The sequence below is a fragment of the Pipistrellus kuhlii genome, unplaced genomic scaffold (assembly GCF_014108245.1).
Source record: "Pipistrellus kuhlii isolate mPipKuh1 unplaced genomic scaffold, mPipKuh1.p scaffold_m20_p_3, whole genome shotgun sequence".
NCBI lineage: Eukaryota > Metazoa > Chordata > Mammalia > Chiroptera > Vespertilionidae > Pipistrellus > Pipistrellus kuhlii.
In genome coordinates, this window is record NW_023425529.1 from 8,591,907 (window position 1) to 8,611,036 (window position 19,130).

General features: G+C 43.7%; 1 protein-coding gene across 4 annotated transcripts; it reads left to right on the plus strand.

Moving 5' to 3' along the window:
- The first annotated feature begins 1,337 nt into the window (after positions 1-1,337).
- On the plus strand, positions 1,338-18,875 carry NFYB (nuclear transcription factor Y subunit beta). Of its 4 annotated transcripts, none has more exons than XM_036455134.2 (8): positions 1,338-1,493; positions 4,051-4,155; positions 9,350-9,443; positions 11,140-11,270; positions 14,772-14,969; positions 16,228-16,309; positions 17,059-17,138; positions 17,792-18,875. In XM_036455134.2, the coding sequence occupies exons 2-8, from the start codon at positions 4,150-4,152 to the stop codon at positions 17,822-17,824; spliced, it is 624 nt and encodes a 207-aa protein (XP_036311027.1). In that variant the 5' UTR covers positions 1,338-1,493; positions 4,051-4,149; the 3' UTR covers positions 17,825-18,875. The 4 variants fall into 4 exon arrangements, with proteins under 4 accessions (XP_036311027.1, XP_036311032.1, XP_036311031.1 ...); XM_036455135.2 differs by lacking the exon at positions 1,338-1,493 and adding an exon at positions 2,091-2,240; XM_036455139.2 differs by lacking the exon at positions 17,059-17,138.
- Positions 18,876-19,130: the final 255 nt, after the last annotated feature.

Below are 19,130 nucleotides of genomic sequence, written 5' to 3' on the forward strand. Positions count from 1 at the left end.
ACATAAAGATCTTGAGATAATGAGACCAATTTTTTTTTTTTAGGACTTTCTATATGTATGCATGTGAATTCTAAACAAACCTAAGCAGTAGCTAGGATTACCACCACCACCACTCCCTCCCCCTTTCCCCCCCGCCCCTAGGGAGGTGAGGAAACTCTCACAGAAGAAAAGCCAGGTCACAAGCCCTTAGGAGCTGGCATGGAAATCAGGTTGGCTGATTCCACAGAGAGCGGCATTGCTCCGTGCTGCTCTTGGAATCATTTGGAGGCTTCCCCTCGTCTTTTGCTTCAAATGATTGGCTCCGGAAATGTGAAACTATGTGGAGAAACAGTAGGTGCTCTATAAATAAAACATGCCTCCTGTATATGTCTAAGTGATTAAGGCTGGAAAGTTTAACGTGGCACCACGCCACTTGTTTCAGTGGAAGCGAAGGGAAGGAAGGCGATTCCCGGCTCCCTCTGCAGAAACCCCGCCACCCGTTAGCAGCAGCGAGTGGCTTCTGGCTCAGCGCCCATGGGTGATGGGCGCCGCCTGCCTGCCCGGGGGAAGCCCGGCCCAGGCTGCGGGCAGCCAGGGCGCTTGGCCGCTCGGAGGAAAGAACGGGCCAAGGATTCTTGCAGCCCAAATGTCATCTGTTGGGAAAAGCCACATGTCAGTTGCAACTACTACCGGGTGGGGGGAAGGGGGGTGACTTGGGGGGTGCGGGGTCAGGCGGGAGGGTTGGGGGGTGTAGAGCTGGGGAAGAGGGGGAAAGGGCTGGTGCAACTTTTTAAATTGGGGGTGAAGGCTGTCCAGGCTGCATTTTTTTTTTTTTTTTTTTTTTTTGGTGAAACCCCCAGAAACGCGAGCCCCGTAGACTACATTGTGTCGGAGGGAACGCTGTGCGTTTGGCAGCGCCAACAAGGAAACCGGGAAGACACGAGGCGCGGAGGGCGGCCCGGGAGGTAGCCGCCGCCGCTCCCGTCCATCCGCCCGGCGGCTCGGGTGTCGCCCGGGCCCGCGACGCCTGCCCTTGGCGTCCCCTTCTTAGCCTGGCGGCCCCCGGGCCGGGGTGACAGCTCCACGTGGGAGCTGAAAGGAGGGGGGGGCGCGATCGCCCGCTCCGCAGGGGCCCCTGGAGACACGGTGGGGAGCGAGCCGTTCGGACCCGAGCAGCGCCCCCCATCCCGGCCCCCCAATAGACGGCGGGGGTCCCCCAGACCCGCGCCCCGCGGCGCGCAGCCCGCTCCGCCCGCCCGCGCGCGGGGAGGGCGGGGCGGGGCCGGGCGGGGCGGGGCGGGCGGGGCGGGGCGGGCGGGCGGCGCGGAGGGAGGTTCCGGGCGGAGGGGAGCGGAGGGAGGGCGCCGGGCGGAGGGAAGCGGCCCGCGGCGGAGGGAGGGGAGGCCGAGCGCTGGAAGCGGAGCTCTCCGCGCTGGGACTGGTTCCTTCGCAGCCATTTTCTGTCCAACCAAACAGCCGATTGGAGACGGGAGCCAACCAGGGCTGCATTGGAGGTTTGTGTCTCGCTTCGGCCAATGATCGCTCCTAAAGCGACTCCACTTTCGCTCGAATGAAATGTCCGTCTCCTCCCGGCGCCGTCCCCGCCGCCAACGCCGCCGCGGCCGGGGCACTCGCCTCCCGCCCGGCCGCCCGGCCTCCCGCCCGCCCGGAGGCCGCTCCGCTGCGGGCCGGCGGGGAGCGGGGAGCGGGGAGCCGGGCGCCGGGAGCCCGGAGCGGGCGCCGGGCCGCGGCGCGGGCTTTGTGCGCCGGGCGGGCGGGCCGCGGGCCAGGGCGCCTCCCGCCGCCGCGGAGCTCCGGCCGGACGCCGAGCACGGGGCTCCCCCGGCGCCGCCGCCCCCCTCCTCCCGGCGCCCCGCCGGCTCCATCTTGTGCGGGAGCGGGCCCGGGGCTGGGGGCCGGGAGGGGGGCCGGGGACGCGGTCCGGACACCCTGCCCGGCCCCTGCCTCCCGGCCGGCCGCCGCGCGGGTCCCCGGGGAGCGCTCCCCGCCGGCGGCGTGCGGCCGGGCCGCTTTGTCTCCCGCCCCGGGCCCCGCGGAGGGCGGGCGGCGGGCGTTGGGCGCGGGCCCGGGCCTGGCCGCCGGGCCGGGGGGATGACAGGCCGGGGCCGGGGCCCGGGTCCCCCTGCGGCTCCTGCGTGGGGCCCGGGGAGGAAGGGAGGGACCCGGTCTCCCCGCAGCCGGCTCTGCGCGCACAGGAGGCGGCCATCGGGCGGCTCGCGGGCCGCGGACTCGCCCCGAAGGTGGGACCGAGGTTGCATCTCGGGGGGTGGGAGGCGGGAGGCTGCGCGGGCCTCGGCCCCGGCCCGGGAGAACAAAGCCTGGCAGGGCACCCTCAGATCCTCCCCCGAAGTAGTCCAGCTCAGGTGGTGTACGAGCTTTAAAAAATAAAAAAAACCCAAACAACACAAAACCCAGCAGCATCCCGCTAACCTCCTTGGACTTTGCGGCTCTGTGTTGAGGTTGGGGCTCCCGCTCGCCCGCAAACTGCTCAGCAGCGGGGAGCGGGGAGGCGAACCCGCCTGTGTCAGCGGCATTCATCGGTCGGGGGGTTATTTGTAAAGTATGGAAAGTTTGGCCAGAATCCCCTCCAAGGCGGTTCAGTCATTTTTATTCCTTTCCCCCGCTGCTCTCGGAGCCTCACGGAAGGACTTTGGATGGATGCAAAACTCCGGGGGTGGATGCGGGGAGAAGGGAGGGCGGAGGGAGGAAGGGTCTGGCCGCTTTTCTGGGATGCGATTTGCATTTCTCCAAACGTGAAACAGATGTACGCGTTCCCTTGAGCTTGCACATAGATCATAACCTGTCTTTGAAAATGTATATGCCATATGGGGTGAGAACGTTTTTTGTTTTGTTTTGTTTTCTTTGATTTGCTGGATCTAGATACCCAACTGGGTGAATGTGGGGTGAGGGGTAGACCCACCTCCACCCCCACCCCCATGCAAAAAAAGAAATGTTTTATATATATATATATATATATATATATATATATATGTATATTTTTTACATTTTAAGTGTTGTGAGGACTTAACCCCTCCTCCCCCAAAGATACCCTTAAAAAAATGCAGCACGTCTAGCTACAGGAAGGAATTTTTTGGGCCATGTTGGGGTTAAAAAGAGGACAGTATTTGAAAAGAAATTAAAAATTGCTTTTACGATGATAGCAGACAATGTCAGCCTGTCTGTGCTGCCTCTACCCCTGTAATGGCTTTTTGAAAATTCAATTTCAAGTGGCTATAATCTTTTCCTGCTGTTTACTAGATTTCATGCTGGAATGCCTGTTATTTTTCTCCCCTTCAAATGAACACGGAAAGGATGTTTTCGTTTTGACACTCCTCTAATTGTTTCACTTGCCAAAAGGAAAAAGAACAAATGGGAAATGGAGATTGTAGCATTCGTAATTGATACCAATTTATTCAGCTATTTGCAGTGAGAATGAAGAGCTGTTCAGATGCAATTTTAGTCCAGATTGGTGGGTGCTTTAAAATTATAAATAGAGGTCTTGATTGTGTTGTTCTATGCATGTTCTCTGGACAGCATGTATCTTTCCAGTATAATTAGAGATATTGAATTTAAAAGCATTATATTCTGAGATTAAAATTTTCGTCCCTTTTGGACCCCTGAATTTCATTCTAAAACCATCTTAAATTTCATTTAAGAAAGCCATCCCCAAATTAAGCCGATATGTCTTGGCAGTTAATATTTTAAGTACTTTAGATGTGTAATTTTTGGTCTCTTGCATATTATATAATTTGGGGTGCTGTCATGAATATGGTGAGCTTGACTAAACTCAGGGTTATGTTGGGAAAGCAATTCACCCTTTCCTTCTTACCCCCCCTCCCCCACAATAGTCAACTTTTAAAGTTTGAGTTGGCCAAAATAAATCTTCCAGTTTAACAAACATTGATTGGTGCCTGCTTTTTGCACCTTTTAACGCCATGCACTCCATCGAGTAAGAATTGTAGGTAAAATTATACCTGCCTTTTACAACTTTACAAAGAAGAAAGCCCGTAGGCTTCACGTTTTTACAACTGATCCACGTTTATGTTTTAGGTTGAAATTGGGTGATTATCAGACCCCGGGTGAATATCAGACCCTGGTGTGGAAGGGTGTTCTTGTGCACCACTGACAACACCGTTCTGACAGTATTTCATGACCGTAAGTATGCTTTCCCATTTTGGTTGTTAATTAGATTTGCACAGTAATTAGCTGGGGATTACAACTGATTTTATAGTGGGGAGTCCGAATAGGATGAATGCCTTTCAAGTCTAGCCAGACAGTACCTATATTCATTCCCAAAGCTTCCCCCTGTTTAGTGACTCGGTATATAGCGTTTGCTGTGGGCCCCTAAGCGCTGTTTTAAAGCTACAGGATACAAAGCTTGTCCCAGCTCTTCAGAGGCTGTTTATCTGGTAGGGCGCTAGTCGATTGAATACTTAAGGACAGTTATGTGTGGAGTGGAAAATGCTGGTTCTCAATAGGGATAGTACAAGTGAAAAGACAGGGGTAGGGAAGCCTGGGTAGTTGGGAATGCCATGGAGGGAGCTTGTAGGCTCCAAATGAGCCTGAAGGTTGAAGGGATTCGGATAGGTGGAGGGTGTTGCCGAATGCAGAAGCCTGAAGGGGAATCACTTATGGTTAGGGGATGGAGGGTAGATCTGCATGGTCCGGGCAGGGATTTCACAGGATAATCGAGTGAAGAGATCCCACCGGATTCCTGTCTGGATACCCCGTTCTGGGTCTGCTCCTGTGCCTGTGACAGCAGGCCTCGAGCAGTGATTGCCTCACTGCTAACCTGAAAGGTGCTCCTCAGAAAGGCACAGTCTAGCTCCTAGCACTAAGCTTTTTTTTTAGTCATATTATAAGGATTGAAACAAGATTGGTTAGGTGAAGTGGGGGAGCCACTCTTGATGCCCGGGAAGATGGTGAGAACTGCATTTGAAGGGACAGTAACCATAGGAGGTTTCATCTGTCCGGTGCTTACGACGTAAGGTGCCCTTTGCTGAGAGCTAACAGGCACAGTAACCTCACCTCTCCTGGCAGCCCCATTTTAAGTGGGAGGCTGAGCACAAAGAAGGTGGCACGGAGGACATAGAGTTTGGAAGGGGGCGCTCAGCTGCAAACCCAGTGTCTGTTGTAAGAGCCTCTGTCCCATCATGCCTCCTGGGAAGATGAATCCGAAACCAGGTGCGTTTCTTAGCCAGAACCATTAACTTCCCATACTTTAGAGAACACTATTTTCAGCTAAATAACTAGAATAGTCACTGAAGGAATTCAGTGTGATTTAACTACTCTATTCCTACTTGCCAGTTCCCTTGATCCTCATGATTCATCATGTTACGTGTTCTCTTGTCATTTTCCCACACGCTCTTCCCTCTGTTCTCTGTCCTTCACCAGTAAGTATCACAAGTGGGCATCCCGGTACCACTTACACATTCTTGGTCATCAACTTCAGCCAGGCTCTTGGCACTGCCCAGTCCATTCTCTTCCTTCCCATTCTCTGCAGCAGAGGCATCGTCTGCCCAGCTGCAAGAATCCCAGCATGGTCTGTGGTTCTTCCTCCAGTTCTGGTTCAGTCAGTTGCCAGATCTGCTGATTTTACCAGCTGCTACCATCTCTTCAGCCCCTGCTCTCTCGGTCTCCAGATACCGGAGCGACCACCATCTTGCCTGAGTTCCTGCCCTGATTGCAGCACTGTGGTCCCTGCTGGTCTGCCCCCATCCTTGCCCCCCTCAGTTCACTGATACACTGGACTGTAGCCAGAGTGGTCTTTTAAAAAGAAATCCGATTGACCCTCTTTGCTCTTGTCTACCGCACTGCTTGGTCTAGCTCCCACTGAGCTTGCTGTAATCCACTAGGACTGTATTTCCCTATTTCCTTTGTTTGGAACATTCTTTCCCTGCCTGACTGATTTCTATTCATCTCTCAGTCTCAGTTTAAATGTGATTTCCTAACGCAGCCTTCCCTGACCCTCAGTCTAGGAGGTCCCTTTCGGAACAAACTCCCCAAACATGTAACAAAACATCTTTGTTTTCCTCAGCACCAACAGTTAATCACTTGTAATTATTTAATAGCTCCTATTGTACAGTGCTGTCTGCATGGCAAGTTCTGTTCTCATCCTGCTTGCTCAAGGTCTCATGACCAGCGAGTAGGGAATTCAAACCAGGTGGCCCAATTCCAGCACATTCCTTGGAAGTACCGGTAGGCTATGCTTACCTCCCCTTCCCCGTGCCCCCAGTTTACGTAACGTCTGTCTTCTCTGCCAGGTGAGGACAGAGACCTGTCTGAGCTGGTGACTGCTTCCCACACAGCACGGGCCTGATGCGTCCTGAGTGTTTACGCGATAAATGTTTGTTGACTGGCTTGCTTACAAGCGATAGTCTACTTTTAGAAAACTTTATAGGATATTTTAGACCTAGAAAAAAAATTGGGATTGTAGCAAGTCCCCCCTCTCCCAATATGTAGATAGCATATTGTAAGCATCAAAGATGAGGTTGGCCGAAACCGGTTTGGCTCAGTGGATAGAGTGTCGGTCTGCGGACTGAAGGGTCCCAGGTTCGATTCCTGTCAAGGGCATGTATATTGGCTGCGGGCACATCCCCAGTAGGGGGTGAACAGGAGGCAGCTGGTCGATGTTTCTCTCTCATCGATGTTTCTAACTCTCTATCCCTCTCCCTTCCTCTCTGTAAAAAATCAATAAAAAAAAAAAAAAAAGATGAGGCTGATTTGTTGATGTGCTCGTTCACTTGTTGAATGAAAGGTGTAAGTGCTTTGGGGATTCAGAGAAGGGAACACGTAAGTCTTGGCTTGCAGAATGGAGTCACCCCAAAGGTTGAGGAGGATGGGGGACCCTGGGTTTGAAGTAGGGGAGGAAGACGGTATGGTGAAAGGACAGGATGGATAAAACTGCGGAACCGGAGACGCAGACAGCTAAGCCGAGGGCGTGGCTTATCTTCAAAGGCGGAGAGGTGACACTGATGTCTCCTGAGTACCTAACGCTGTCCTTAGCAGGTGTCTGTTCTTTGTTTAATTCTGACAACTCCAAAATAATTTCAGAAGCATTTTTTAGAAGACTGAGGTTTAGAGACTAATTCTGTTAATCCAACTGATGATCTTGTTGCTAATTGAAGTGCATGACAAGATAAGGTGATTTTTTTTAATATTTTGCCTTTAATACTTTTTTATGTTATATTTATAAATTAATCTCAGATCCTAGTCATTTGAACAGTGTCCTGCAGAGCAGCTATTTTAAAAAGGCTCATGCTCTCCTGTGGATATTCATTTTGGAGAGAATTTTTTACCGTGGTTTTTTTTCTCCCCGATTAACAAAGAGCTGTTTTCAGTTCTGTCTCCTGCAGCTGGATCTCCCCTCGGGCGTTGTAAAAACCAGTCAGTTCACAGCTATTCCAATGGAGCTTTTTTATGACTAATAAAACCTATCATCATACCTGTCTAGTAAAGACTGCTCTCCTAGGATCTTGTTTGTATTTTAGGATTAATACAGTATTTTGTATTTGGGTAATGTTTCACATGCATTTATTTTATTAACTGCAGTATTTGAGTCCTTGTCTAACACTTCTTTTCCATTTCTGTTGAATTTTACAAAGTCTTCAATAACAAGGCATTTCAGCCGGGACCGGTTTGGCTCAGTGGATAGAGCATCGGCTTGGGGACTGAAGGGTCCCGGGTTCGATTCTGGTCAAGGGCATGTACCTTGGTTGCGGGCACATCCCCAGTAGGGGGTGTGCAAGAGGCAGCTGATCGATGACTCTCATCAATGTTTCTAACTCTCTATCCCTCTCCCTTCCTCTCTGTACAAAATCAATAAGATATATTTTTTAAAAAAATAAATAACAAGGCATTTCTTTGATACATCTGTTGACTGCGGTATCTAACCTAATTGGAGCTGCAGATATATTTCCATAATTTACATAGTTTTTCTAGGGGGTAGAGAACAGAATTCACCTACCTTTAATAATTTGTAAAAGTACAGGGTACCTATTTACTCATACTTTAAAAAAATTGATTGATTTTAGAGAGATAGCAGTTTGTTGTTGCACTTCTTTATGCACTCTTTGGTTGTTTCTTGTCTGTGCCCTGACACAACCTTGGCATATCAGGACTACTCACTGAGCTACCCAGCCAGGGCCTCTGAGAAGTGATATTCAGTTAGTGAGTTATGACTCTGACTCTCCTACTGAGCTCTGAAAACAAGAGTCCCTTTTGGTTAAATGTATTTCTATATAAAATGGAAATAATATCACCTTCCCTATCTCAAATAGCTGGATTCTGGGCTTGATGAATATTTAGAATCAAGTATCTCTTGATTTGGTCTGAAAGCATGTATATATTCCACTTAAATTTCGCTATACTATTATATTTATTCAGATAATGCATTAAATTTTTTCTACCCACAACTAGCCAGTCCTGTTTTTTGTTTTTGTTGTTGTTTCTCTCTCTCTCAGTATTATCTGAAAGACTCCCAGGGCTTGCCGTGTGGGTGAAGTGGATTGTAGTATTTTAAAACTAACGGTTCTGTTTTATTCCAGATTTCCCCTCTTAGAATTCTTTTAGCTCTGAGCAAAATTAATTAAGCAGGCATCTTTTCAAGTAGCCATTTAAATGGCTTATAACCACTCTTGTCTGTGGTTATAATTTCCCTACCCTTGTATGCAGAACTCCAGTCTCCTTGACCCCTCCTTTTCTTCTTTCTTTAAAGAATCAAAAGTTTGAGGTTATGGGAAAGAGAAAATGAACCTTTGGCTAAAATTAGAGGTTGATGGGCTCATTCAAAATGTGGGTGCATGCTTGGTTACATGGGTACAGATTGTGCAAGGAATCCATACGCTTCTAGCCCAGACAACAGTTTGAATCAAGGCATTGTCTGTTGTGGGCCTTCTGTGTGACCACAAAGAAAGTCAACAGAGGAACCAGAGGCTTTCCTGGGAATATCAGGCTCCGCAGGAGAGCCGGAAGTGCCGCACACAGGTGCTTTCAGGAGAAAACTAATTTTGGTTCTGCTTGTTGATGGGGGTAAGTTAGGCTGTAAATCAGAGTTGCCTGCAGTATGTTTGATGGTTATGCGGTTGAAAATAAAGAGATGTGCATTTTAGATTCATTTCCTTATTGTGTCTCCCTGTTGGTCTTCTGTTTGCACTTATGGAGGATGATGGGGGACTCTTGGACAGTTGGCCAATTATCAAAAGGTTTCCAAGTCAAGAAATACAAATGTTTTCTTTTAGAAAGCTTAAGCCATGACAAATGTAGTTGACCTGTCCTATGATATTTCATGAGCACTACATTTTTTTACACAAGTTTTATTGAAGAATTTTGACAACCCTTTTCCTCCTAGATGGATGGAGACAGTTCTACAACAGATGCTTCTCAACTAGGAATTTCTGCAGACTATATTGGAGGAAGTCACTATGTTATACAGCCTCATGATGGTAAGACAGCCACAGTCCGAACAAATTCACAAGTAGGAGCAAATTAGGAAGTGGAAAGTCCATTATTACAATGCTATAGGCTACTTTTGTCTTTACAGGAAAATTAGCAATCTTGCATCACCATTCAGAGAAAGTGTATAAAGGTGCACCATGCTACTTTAATTGCAATAGTCTTCAAAGAGTGATGAGTGATAGCAAAGAATTCTGTAGGAGTATGGCTTTTAAAGTTTCTTAAAAAATTTGTTACTGATTTCCTATTTGACAATTAAATATGGAAAATTCTTACTCAATTGGAATAGTAAGTTCTTTAGAGGGTGAGCTGCTAGCTATTATTTTTAGTACTTATAAACAGATTTATTTTTGTTTTTCCTTCAATATTAAGTTTGAGCTCTGCAGGTATTAAAATTGGCCTATCAGAAATAATTTGGCTTTGTGGCATTGTGATTTGTAAAAAAACATTAAGATACATTTTTGTAGAAGGCACTTAGAGGAGGCAATTAGTTACTTCATCCTAAAACATACTTGAACAAGTTAATTTTTATAACATCCTTTTAAACACATGAAAATGTATACTGAATCAGCTTACGTGACTTTCCTATTTAATTCATATAAAAAGTGGGAAGTTCCCTTACGAGATAATGCATTTAATCATCAAAGGATATTATTGGTACTGTGAAAGCTTCAGTTATATCTAAATCTACATAATTTGAAAATTCACTTTTTGTAATAATATTGGATCACTGCCATAGCTTTGTTCAAAACTGTAACTACAATACATTAGTAATAAGCCAATTGGATCAGTAATATTCGAGTCCAATTTTTCCTTCCTAGGTAAATTTGGCTTTGGGTAGACATATAAGCTCTTAATCTAGCAAGAGTCAAGGAGCCATCACCATACGTCAGGGTCTATAAGTTTTATAGCTCAGCCATGCAACACATTTATGAGCACTTCCCTTGTCATAGGTGCTACCAAGTGCTAGGAAAGAGACACAGCTGACTCCTGGTCTCAAGTAGAAAAAAATCTAATAGAAGGAATCCTATATAATAAAAGGCTGATATGCAAATCGACCAAACAGCGGAATGACCGGTCACTGTGATGTGCACACTGACCACTAGGGGGCAAACACTCAATGCAGGAGCTGCCCCTGGTGATCAGTGCACATCATGGGGGGAGCCCTGCTCAGCCAGACGCCCTGAGCCAGGCTCTCGGCCGGAGAGCCCAGTGGCGGTGGTGGGAGCCTCCCACCTCTGCGGCAGTGCTAAGGATGTCCGAGGGCTCCGGGCCCACGAGATGGCGAATTCCGTGCACCGGGCCTCTAGCCAGAAGTAAAAAGAATTACACAGTGTGTCAGAAAAATGCAGAGGCACTTGCGATGTTTTGTGAAAGCAGAGCTCACTTCTGAAGTGCTGTGCGAGGTGGTTACTGAGCTGTTTGGAGAATGAGTAGGTAGCATTTGAGTAGACAGAGTTGAGGACCAAAGAGTTCTAGGCAGTAGGTTTGAAATTAAGGAGAAGGTTTAGTTCTGGCCTGAGAAAGTGGTGAAAAGAACTACCGGTACTATATCCTAATCCCTAAAAAGGGTTAGGACATGAGCCAGAATGGCTCTCATCCTAGGTTGCTATAGACAGTCTTTCTTCTCTACCTTGAAATAAAAATTATGAGAAGCCTCAAACTAAATTACTTTGATTTCTTTAGATACTGAGGACAGCATGAATGATCATGAAGACACAAATGGTTCAAAAGAAAGTTTCAGAGAACAAGATATATATCTTCCAATTGCAAACGTGGCGCGGATAATGAAAAATGCCATACCTCAGACGGGAAAGGTAATGTGGAGGAGAAGCTTCACCGGGAGATTTTTGGGGGTGGGGTGGGGTGGGATGTAAAACTACATGAACATAGATCATGCCTACAGTTAGTTATTCTTTTCAGTCCTTCAGCAAATCAAGTATTTCTTTCAATTCTAATACTTAGTTACTGAACACTGTTTCATTTTCAGTTCTATCATGTACCCAAAATGCATTCTTTCCCCCATCTATTCGAAGCAAATGAAATATAAGAAACTTTTAAAAAATATATATATATTTTATTGATTTTGTACAAAGAGGAAGGGAGGGAGAGAGAGAGTTAGAAACATTGATGAGAGAGAGTCATCGATCAGCTGCCTCTTGCACACCCCCTACTGGGGATATGCCCGCAACCAAGGTACATGCCCTTGACCGGAATCGAACCTGGGACCCTTCAGTCCCCAAGCTGACGCTCTATCCATTGAGCCAAACCGGTCCCGGCAATACAAGAAACTTTTAAAAAATAGGTGCATTGTCAGAGCTCTCGGGTTTGGGCATATTGGTAACTTCCATAATGTTGCAGCAAAATTCGGTCACATTGGACTGATGTGCGTATTATAAGGGTTTTTTAAAAACCCTTTTATTTGGAAACAACTATTTTTTTATGTTTTTGTCATTTTACCTGAGAGAACATTTTTTAAAATGGATTTTTAGAGCAGCGGTCACCAACCTTTCGAACCTCAAGGACCACCGGTGGTCCTCGGACTCATCGGTTGGCCACCGCTGTTTTAGAGAGAGAGGGAGAGACAGAGAAACCTCTCGAGGTTGACTCCCATGCTTTCCCTGATTGGGATTGAACCCCCAACCTGGGCCTGTGCCCTGACTGGGAGTTGCACCCGCAATCTTTTGGTGTACCGGATGATACTCCAGCCAACCAAACCACCTGGCCAGTGTGAACAACTATTTTTTATAAAGTTATAGATATTAACATACATTTACATTCAACTGGTAATTTTTTAAGTAGTTTTGTTAGAACAATTTTAAAAACTCATTGTCACTGTACTCATCACTTGGTCTTAAATAAAATTCACACTTTGTTTTATATTGCCTAATAAACTTCTCTATCATTTTATTATACCTTATAGAGTATATATGAAAGTAACAAAGCTTTTAAATAAATATATTATTAAAATATATCACTCAGCCTATAAGTTTCAGTTTGAGAGGTCCTCCTTTTATGTTTTTTTAAAAAATATATTTTTATTGATTTCAGAGAGGAAAAGAGAGATGGAAACATCAGTGAAGAGAGAGAATCACCGATCGGCTGCCTCTTACATGCCCCCCACTGCATGTGCCCTTGACCCTTCAGTGCACAGGCCCATGCTCTATCCACTGAGCCAAACCAGTCAGGGCTGTTGTTTTAAAATATATTTTTTATTGATTTCAGAGAGGAAGAGAGAGGGAGAGAGAGAAACACCAATGATGAGGGAAAACCACTGATCGGCTGCTTCTGTACATCCCTACTGGGGATCGACCCCGCACCCTGGGCATGTGCCCTGACTGGGAACTGAGCCATGGCTTCTGGTTCACAGGTCAAGGCTCAGCTACCGACTCACACCTGCTGGGCCTCTTTCTATTTTAAGGGGGGAAAAAGCACAACTGCTGATTATTTCTGAGACTAGGCCTGCACTGTTGTCCAGGACCCATAGCTACAAATGGTTATTGAGCATTTTAAATGTTATTGGAGCTAACTGAGATGCGCTTGAAATGTAAAACATACACCAGATTTTAAAGGCTTGTATGAAAAAAAAAAAAAAAGAATGAAAATACTTCAATTTTTAAATTGATCTTGTGTTTAAGTAATATTTTAGGTTTATTGGGTTAAATAAAACATGTAAAATTAACTTACCTGTTTCTTTTAAAATGGCTACTAGCAATACATTGGGTGGCCAGATTATTATGATCTCTAAACGCATAATATGGCCACTCAGTGTATATCCTATATAATAAAAAGGTAATATGCAAATTGTCCCTTCAACCAACAGGCAGGCTGGCCAACCTCCCATGTCCCCTCCCCCTGGCCAGGCTGGCCAGACCCCACCCATGCATGAATTCATGCACCGGGCCTCTAATACACACACACACACACACACACACTCTGAATGGCCAGATTATTATGCGTTCAGAGATCATAATACTCAGTGTATACAGCTCACATTATATTATCTTGCTTGACTGCATTTATGCAGCTCTTATTTACTTTTCTCCAGGATTTTAGGCATGGAGATGAAAGACGGTATATTTTAGCAAGGATCTGGAGTGTCATTCCTATTAGAAGTGGCTTTGGAATTACATAATTTAGTCCATTAAAGTCTTACTTTCTAATCCTAGACTCTTAAGAGAACTTTTTATGAGGTGGTGGTTGTGCGCTTCTTTAGGTAGGCTTTTTTTTTTTCTTAATATAATTTTATTGATTTTTTACAGAGAGGAAGGGAGAGGGTAGAGAGTTAGAAACATCAATGAGAGAGAAACATCGACCAGCTGCCTCTTGCACACCCCCTGCTAGGGATGTGCCCGCAGCCAATGTACATGCCCCTGACCAGAATTGAACCTGGGACCTTTCAGTCCACAGACCGACACTCTACCACTGAGCCAAACCGGCTTCGGCTAGGTAGGCTTTTGTTGTTGTTAATCCTTACCAGAGGATATTTTCCCTATTGATTTTTTTTTTTTTTTTTTTTTTTTTTAAGAGAGAGTAGGAGGGAGAGGAAGAGACGGAGGAATATCAAAGTGAGAGACATATGGATTGGTTGCCTCCTGCGTGTGCCCCAACCGGGGCCAGGGATCAAGCCTGCAACCGAGGTACATGTCCTTGACTGGAATCCAACCACCCTTCATTTGGGCCAGCACTCTAACCACTGAGCAAAACCAGCAATGCTTCTTAATAAACTCAAAACCTATACCTGACACTTTTGTATCTTCAGTAGAATGACACCAGGTGTCATTCTTTCACTCCCTTGTAAGTCTTATGTGACTTCAGTGTTTGATTTTTAAAATTTCAGTGCCCTTATTTTTAGAAATAACTGGTACCGAAGTCTGTAGCCCACAGTATACTAACTACACACAACCTGGCTTTCTTGGGACACTCGTTAGGGTTTTTGCTTTGGGATGGAAGGGATGTCCAGTGGTTGCTTTTATAACTAAACCAGAGGCCCGGGCTTCCCTTGTAGCCCCAGCTTCGTCCCCAAGGATGACCCGTCTAATTAGCATATTATGCTTTTATTATTATAGGTTATATCTGTTTTCTGTGACTAGTTGTCAAGGCTTCTCTGACTTGTATTTGAGTTTTTAATTCTCACTCTGAGGGTTGGAATTTTAGTAGTACAAACTGTGTTTATGTTATTAGCATATATTTCAGAGACTAAAGGTTAACCGTCATAAACTGAAGTTTGTATTCTTCTGAGTAACTTTCACTTTTGCCGTTGTCAGGAAGGTGATGGTTATACTCCCTGCAAGTTTACCTTTCACCTTTCTCTTCAGATTGCAAAAGATGCCAAAGAATGTGTCCAGGAATGTGTGAGTGAGTTCATCAGTTTTATAACATCGGAGGCCAGCGAAAGATGCCATCAAGAGAAACGGAAGACAATCAATGGTGAAGACATCCTCTTTGCTATGTCCACCCTCGGTTTTGACAGTTACGTAGAACCTCTAAAATTGTACCTTCAGAAATTCAGAGAGGTGAGTAGACTGTCTTCCATTATGCTTCTGAGAAAATAAGACACGCTATGCACTAACTTTTAAAATGCATTGCTCAAAAATTCATTTTATAGAAAACTACGTAACATTTCTCAGATGTGTGTCATCCCTTACGTTACTGTACTCAAGTAGGAAGTCCTTTCTTTTCCCTCTGGTTGTTGCTAACAGCAGCAGAGTTACGTAATGACTAAGAATGTGGACTCTGGAGGGTGAAGCCCAGCTCCACCACAGGTGAACTCTGTGACCCTGGCAGGTTATTGAAGTATTTAGGCCTGGTTTCCTGATCCGTAAGGTGAGGCTAGTGATACTGCTGCCTCCCGCATTATTGAGAGGACCCAGTGGAACAGTCCATGGACTGCATTCAGCAGGGCATATAGTGAATGCTCAATAATGTCAGTGCGTGCTGGTATTGGTATTAATTTAAGAGGTAGCATCACTGCCTATGAATTTTGTGAAAATGAATTAAAATCAGTGTATTGATTTCCGCACTGCAAGTTGGGTGTATCATTCACTTTGCTTTCAAAATATTTTCTTAGTTCCTTTAGTGTTAGAATACCATTAAATTAGTGATACCTTTATGGAATGATTCAAGTAGGAAGAAATATGTAGATTCTTCACAGTATTTTTCTAAATCTTTAGCATAATGGGATTTTAGAATGGATAACTTAGAGGTCTTTGTTCCAAACTGTAATTTTGATTTAGAAATTTTAAGCTCTATCTATCTGAGGAAAATCAAGGCCTGGAAAGGCAAATATATCCTCCTTATTCTTATCTTAGTTCATGTAATAAAGGTGTTTGTTGTTCTTAAAAAAAGTTAATTAAACTCTAAACTTGCTGTTACAGTACTGCCCAGTTGGCTGAGAGTGTATATATAATTGATAACTTGGACCATTTGTAGTAGATTTATAAGCTGAATATACTATTTTACAGATTATTTCATCTGTAAGTAGAGTTCCAGTTTCCTTTAGATGTAGTGTGGAATTAGAATAATTTAATTTTACCCATAAATATTTTAGATTTTCTAGGTCATTATTAAGACTACCTTTTGATGATTACTACTTGTATAAAAAGTTAGCATTTGAAGTCCTTTTCATATGTAATTAACCAGAAGTGTTAATAAATACTGTGTAGTGTTTGTAAAAATAGAAGTTCCTAATTTTAGAAATTGATCAAGCATTCTTGTTTAGAGAACTGTTCCTTTTGAATAGCAGTGATTACATTTTTGGTTCTCCTTCCCCAGGCAATGAAAGGGGAGAAAGGCATTGGTGGAGCAGTCACAGCTGCAGATGGATTAAGTGAAGAACTAACAGAGGAGGCATTTGGTAAGCAGTGTTGTGATACGTTTATACAACTAAATTTAATGTAATTTAGTGTCCGTGGTGGTACTTTAGGAAAGTCAGCACTGAGGGTTTTGACATAGCCCTGTCTTGAATAGTCCTTTGAGTTGGTACCCGTATATTTGACACAGTGAGGGATAAGTATAAAATTTAAATTTTGCAGATATAATCCTTCACCGATAGTTTGACTGATTGCCATAGCCCTTATTTTTTTGTCTAAGATTCACATGAGATAGGAATGTTGAGAACTGTAGTTTGCAATATAAAAATCTTGTGATTTAAATAAATTTGAACTGATTTGAGTATCATTGTTATATGGTGAAATAAAAGGTCTATGGTGATTATATTTCTCATATAAGTTTTATATGTAAATATTCTATTTCTTATATAAACTTTATATGATTTCTTACATAAGAAATTATGCTACTTCGTTATGTGAATACTGCTTTCAGCCAACCCTCATGGTGTAGGTCTATCCCTAAATCAGAAACTCATTTCGGCAGATTTGTGCATATGGGTAGTTAGCTAAAGTACAGTTCAGAGAAATGAAGATTCAGAAAACCAAAACTGCTTCAGGAGCTTTTTAAAAATGGAATATTTGGGGTTATGTGTTGGCCCAAGATTACATTGATAAAGAGCAGAATTATAAGATGTTAATGGCACAATTTTACGGTTCAGGCCAAGAAAGTAGATGCAGTTCTTTTCTCACTTTAACTTTTTTTTTGGTCTTTTAGCTAACCAGTTACCAGCTGGTTTAATAACTGCAGATGGTCAACAACAAAATGTTATGGTCTACACAACATCATATCAACAGGTAGAGTACCTTCTTTGGATTTTAAATTATTTTAAGAATTGATTATATCCATTGATTTTGATCACAGATAGTTAATTTCAACACATTATTATGTTATTATTAACCTGATTTTTAAAAAGGTTAAATACTATTTTATCAAAATATACAATTGTTTGGCACTCTCTTAAAGTTACACACACACACACAGACACACAGATTAGAGGCCTCATGCACGAATTTGTGCATGGGTGGGGCCCCTAGGCCCGCTGGCAGTCAGGGCCAATCAGGGCGATCTCGCCCAGTCCAGGAGGAAGGACAGTGGGAGGTTGGTGTGGGAGCTCACTGACCACCAGGGTCTGCCCTCTGGTGATCAGTGCATATCATAGCGACTGGACATTTGATCAACTGGTCTTAATGGCCACTTAGGCTTTTGTGTGTGTGTGTACAGACACACATTCATATTTGCATAGAATATTTCTAGATAGGTGCACAAGAAATTAATAGTTTCCTTGGATAGAAAGAGTGAAGATTTGGGGTGAGATGTAGACTTTTTTTTTCATCTTCTATTGTTTTTCTTAATTGACTATTGTTTTTATTCATTGAATTATAATATGCATGTTATTTTTAAACGAATTTTTCTTTCATTCTTATCAACTTAAATTTTCTAACCTTAGATTTCTGGTGTTCAACAAATTCAGTTTTCATGATCTGAAGAAATGATGAGTGGAGTAGGAAAAGCAAGTCTGTACGATTCCGAAGCAGAGACATCAGAAGGACTGGGAAAAGCTCTCTCTCTGTATATTAAATAGCTGTAATGTAGCTTCCTGATGCTTGACTAATTGAGGTGTTAATTCTGACTTGAGAATCTTTTTCATGAATGATTTTAAAGAAAAATTTGGATTTTAAAGGTATTAAAGTATTTTTGTTTTGTACGAGAGTTTGTTGCTCTGTATGACTCCTGTATGCATTGTATATTGCAATTTATTACTGTCAGAGATTTGTAGACAGTTTCTTATTTTCATATTGAATCATGTTACTTTTGTAATTCAAGTAAGCAGCTGGGTTAATTCATGATGTTTGCCCTTTTAATAAAATACAAGGGTAGAGTTCATTTTGAATGCAAGTTGCCTTTATTATAAATTTGAGTTTGTCTTGGTTATATCTTGCATGATGACCTAGCTAGATTTTTAACATTTGCCATATTTATTAAAATTAATTTTTTGTAAAACATTCATAGCATAAGCAGCACCATTTTTAAAAAATGTAACTGAAAAATTAAGTGTGAATGCAGAAGCAAATACTGTCTGCCCTATTGAACTTGGTGCCCATCAACAGTGTTTTCACTGTTCATCGTGCCTGTTAGGATAGTTTTAGTCCATTGGAGCTTTGTTAAGACTCCTTTTATTTATGAGTGTTGGAATTCATTTAAATTAATGTAGTCCTAGTGCTCTTGAAATGGTGCCCCTTTCATTTTGTATAAGATTTTTCCAAAACGTATCTCACTATCCTCTTCCAGAAGAGGGACTACTTTATAGTCTGATGATAAATGTCCTCATTTTATCTTTTTAACTGAAATGTCAAGTTTCCGGTTATACTATGGGAACCAAGAAGCATCAGACGTCATTGTCTGTACACTGACCTTTTCTGCATGGTGAGTGGACAGAATGAAGAGCTGAGTGCGTGCTGTGAATGGTGAGAGAGAAGCCGCCAGCTTCTAGTGTGCTGTCTTGATCTTTGCAATAAACGAAACCTAGATAATGTAACTTTGCATAATTTAGTAGTATGTATTTGGGTTGTTCCTTTTTTGAAATAAGGATTTGTATTTTTTCATCTTTTAGGTGATAATTTGAGTGTGGTTTTTTAAAAAAATCAATAATTGCTTTTGTACATTTTGCCAAAAAGGGTGAGTATTTGAGAGAATGTGATCTTGGAAGGACGCTCATATTTTTAAGGTAGAAGCAGTTTGCCACATATAGGCTGAACAGAAACATTTACATTGCCAGAAGCGCCTAT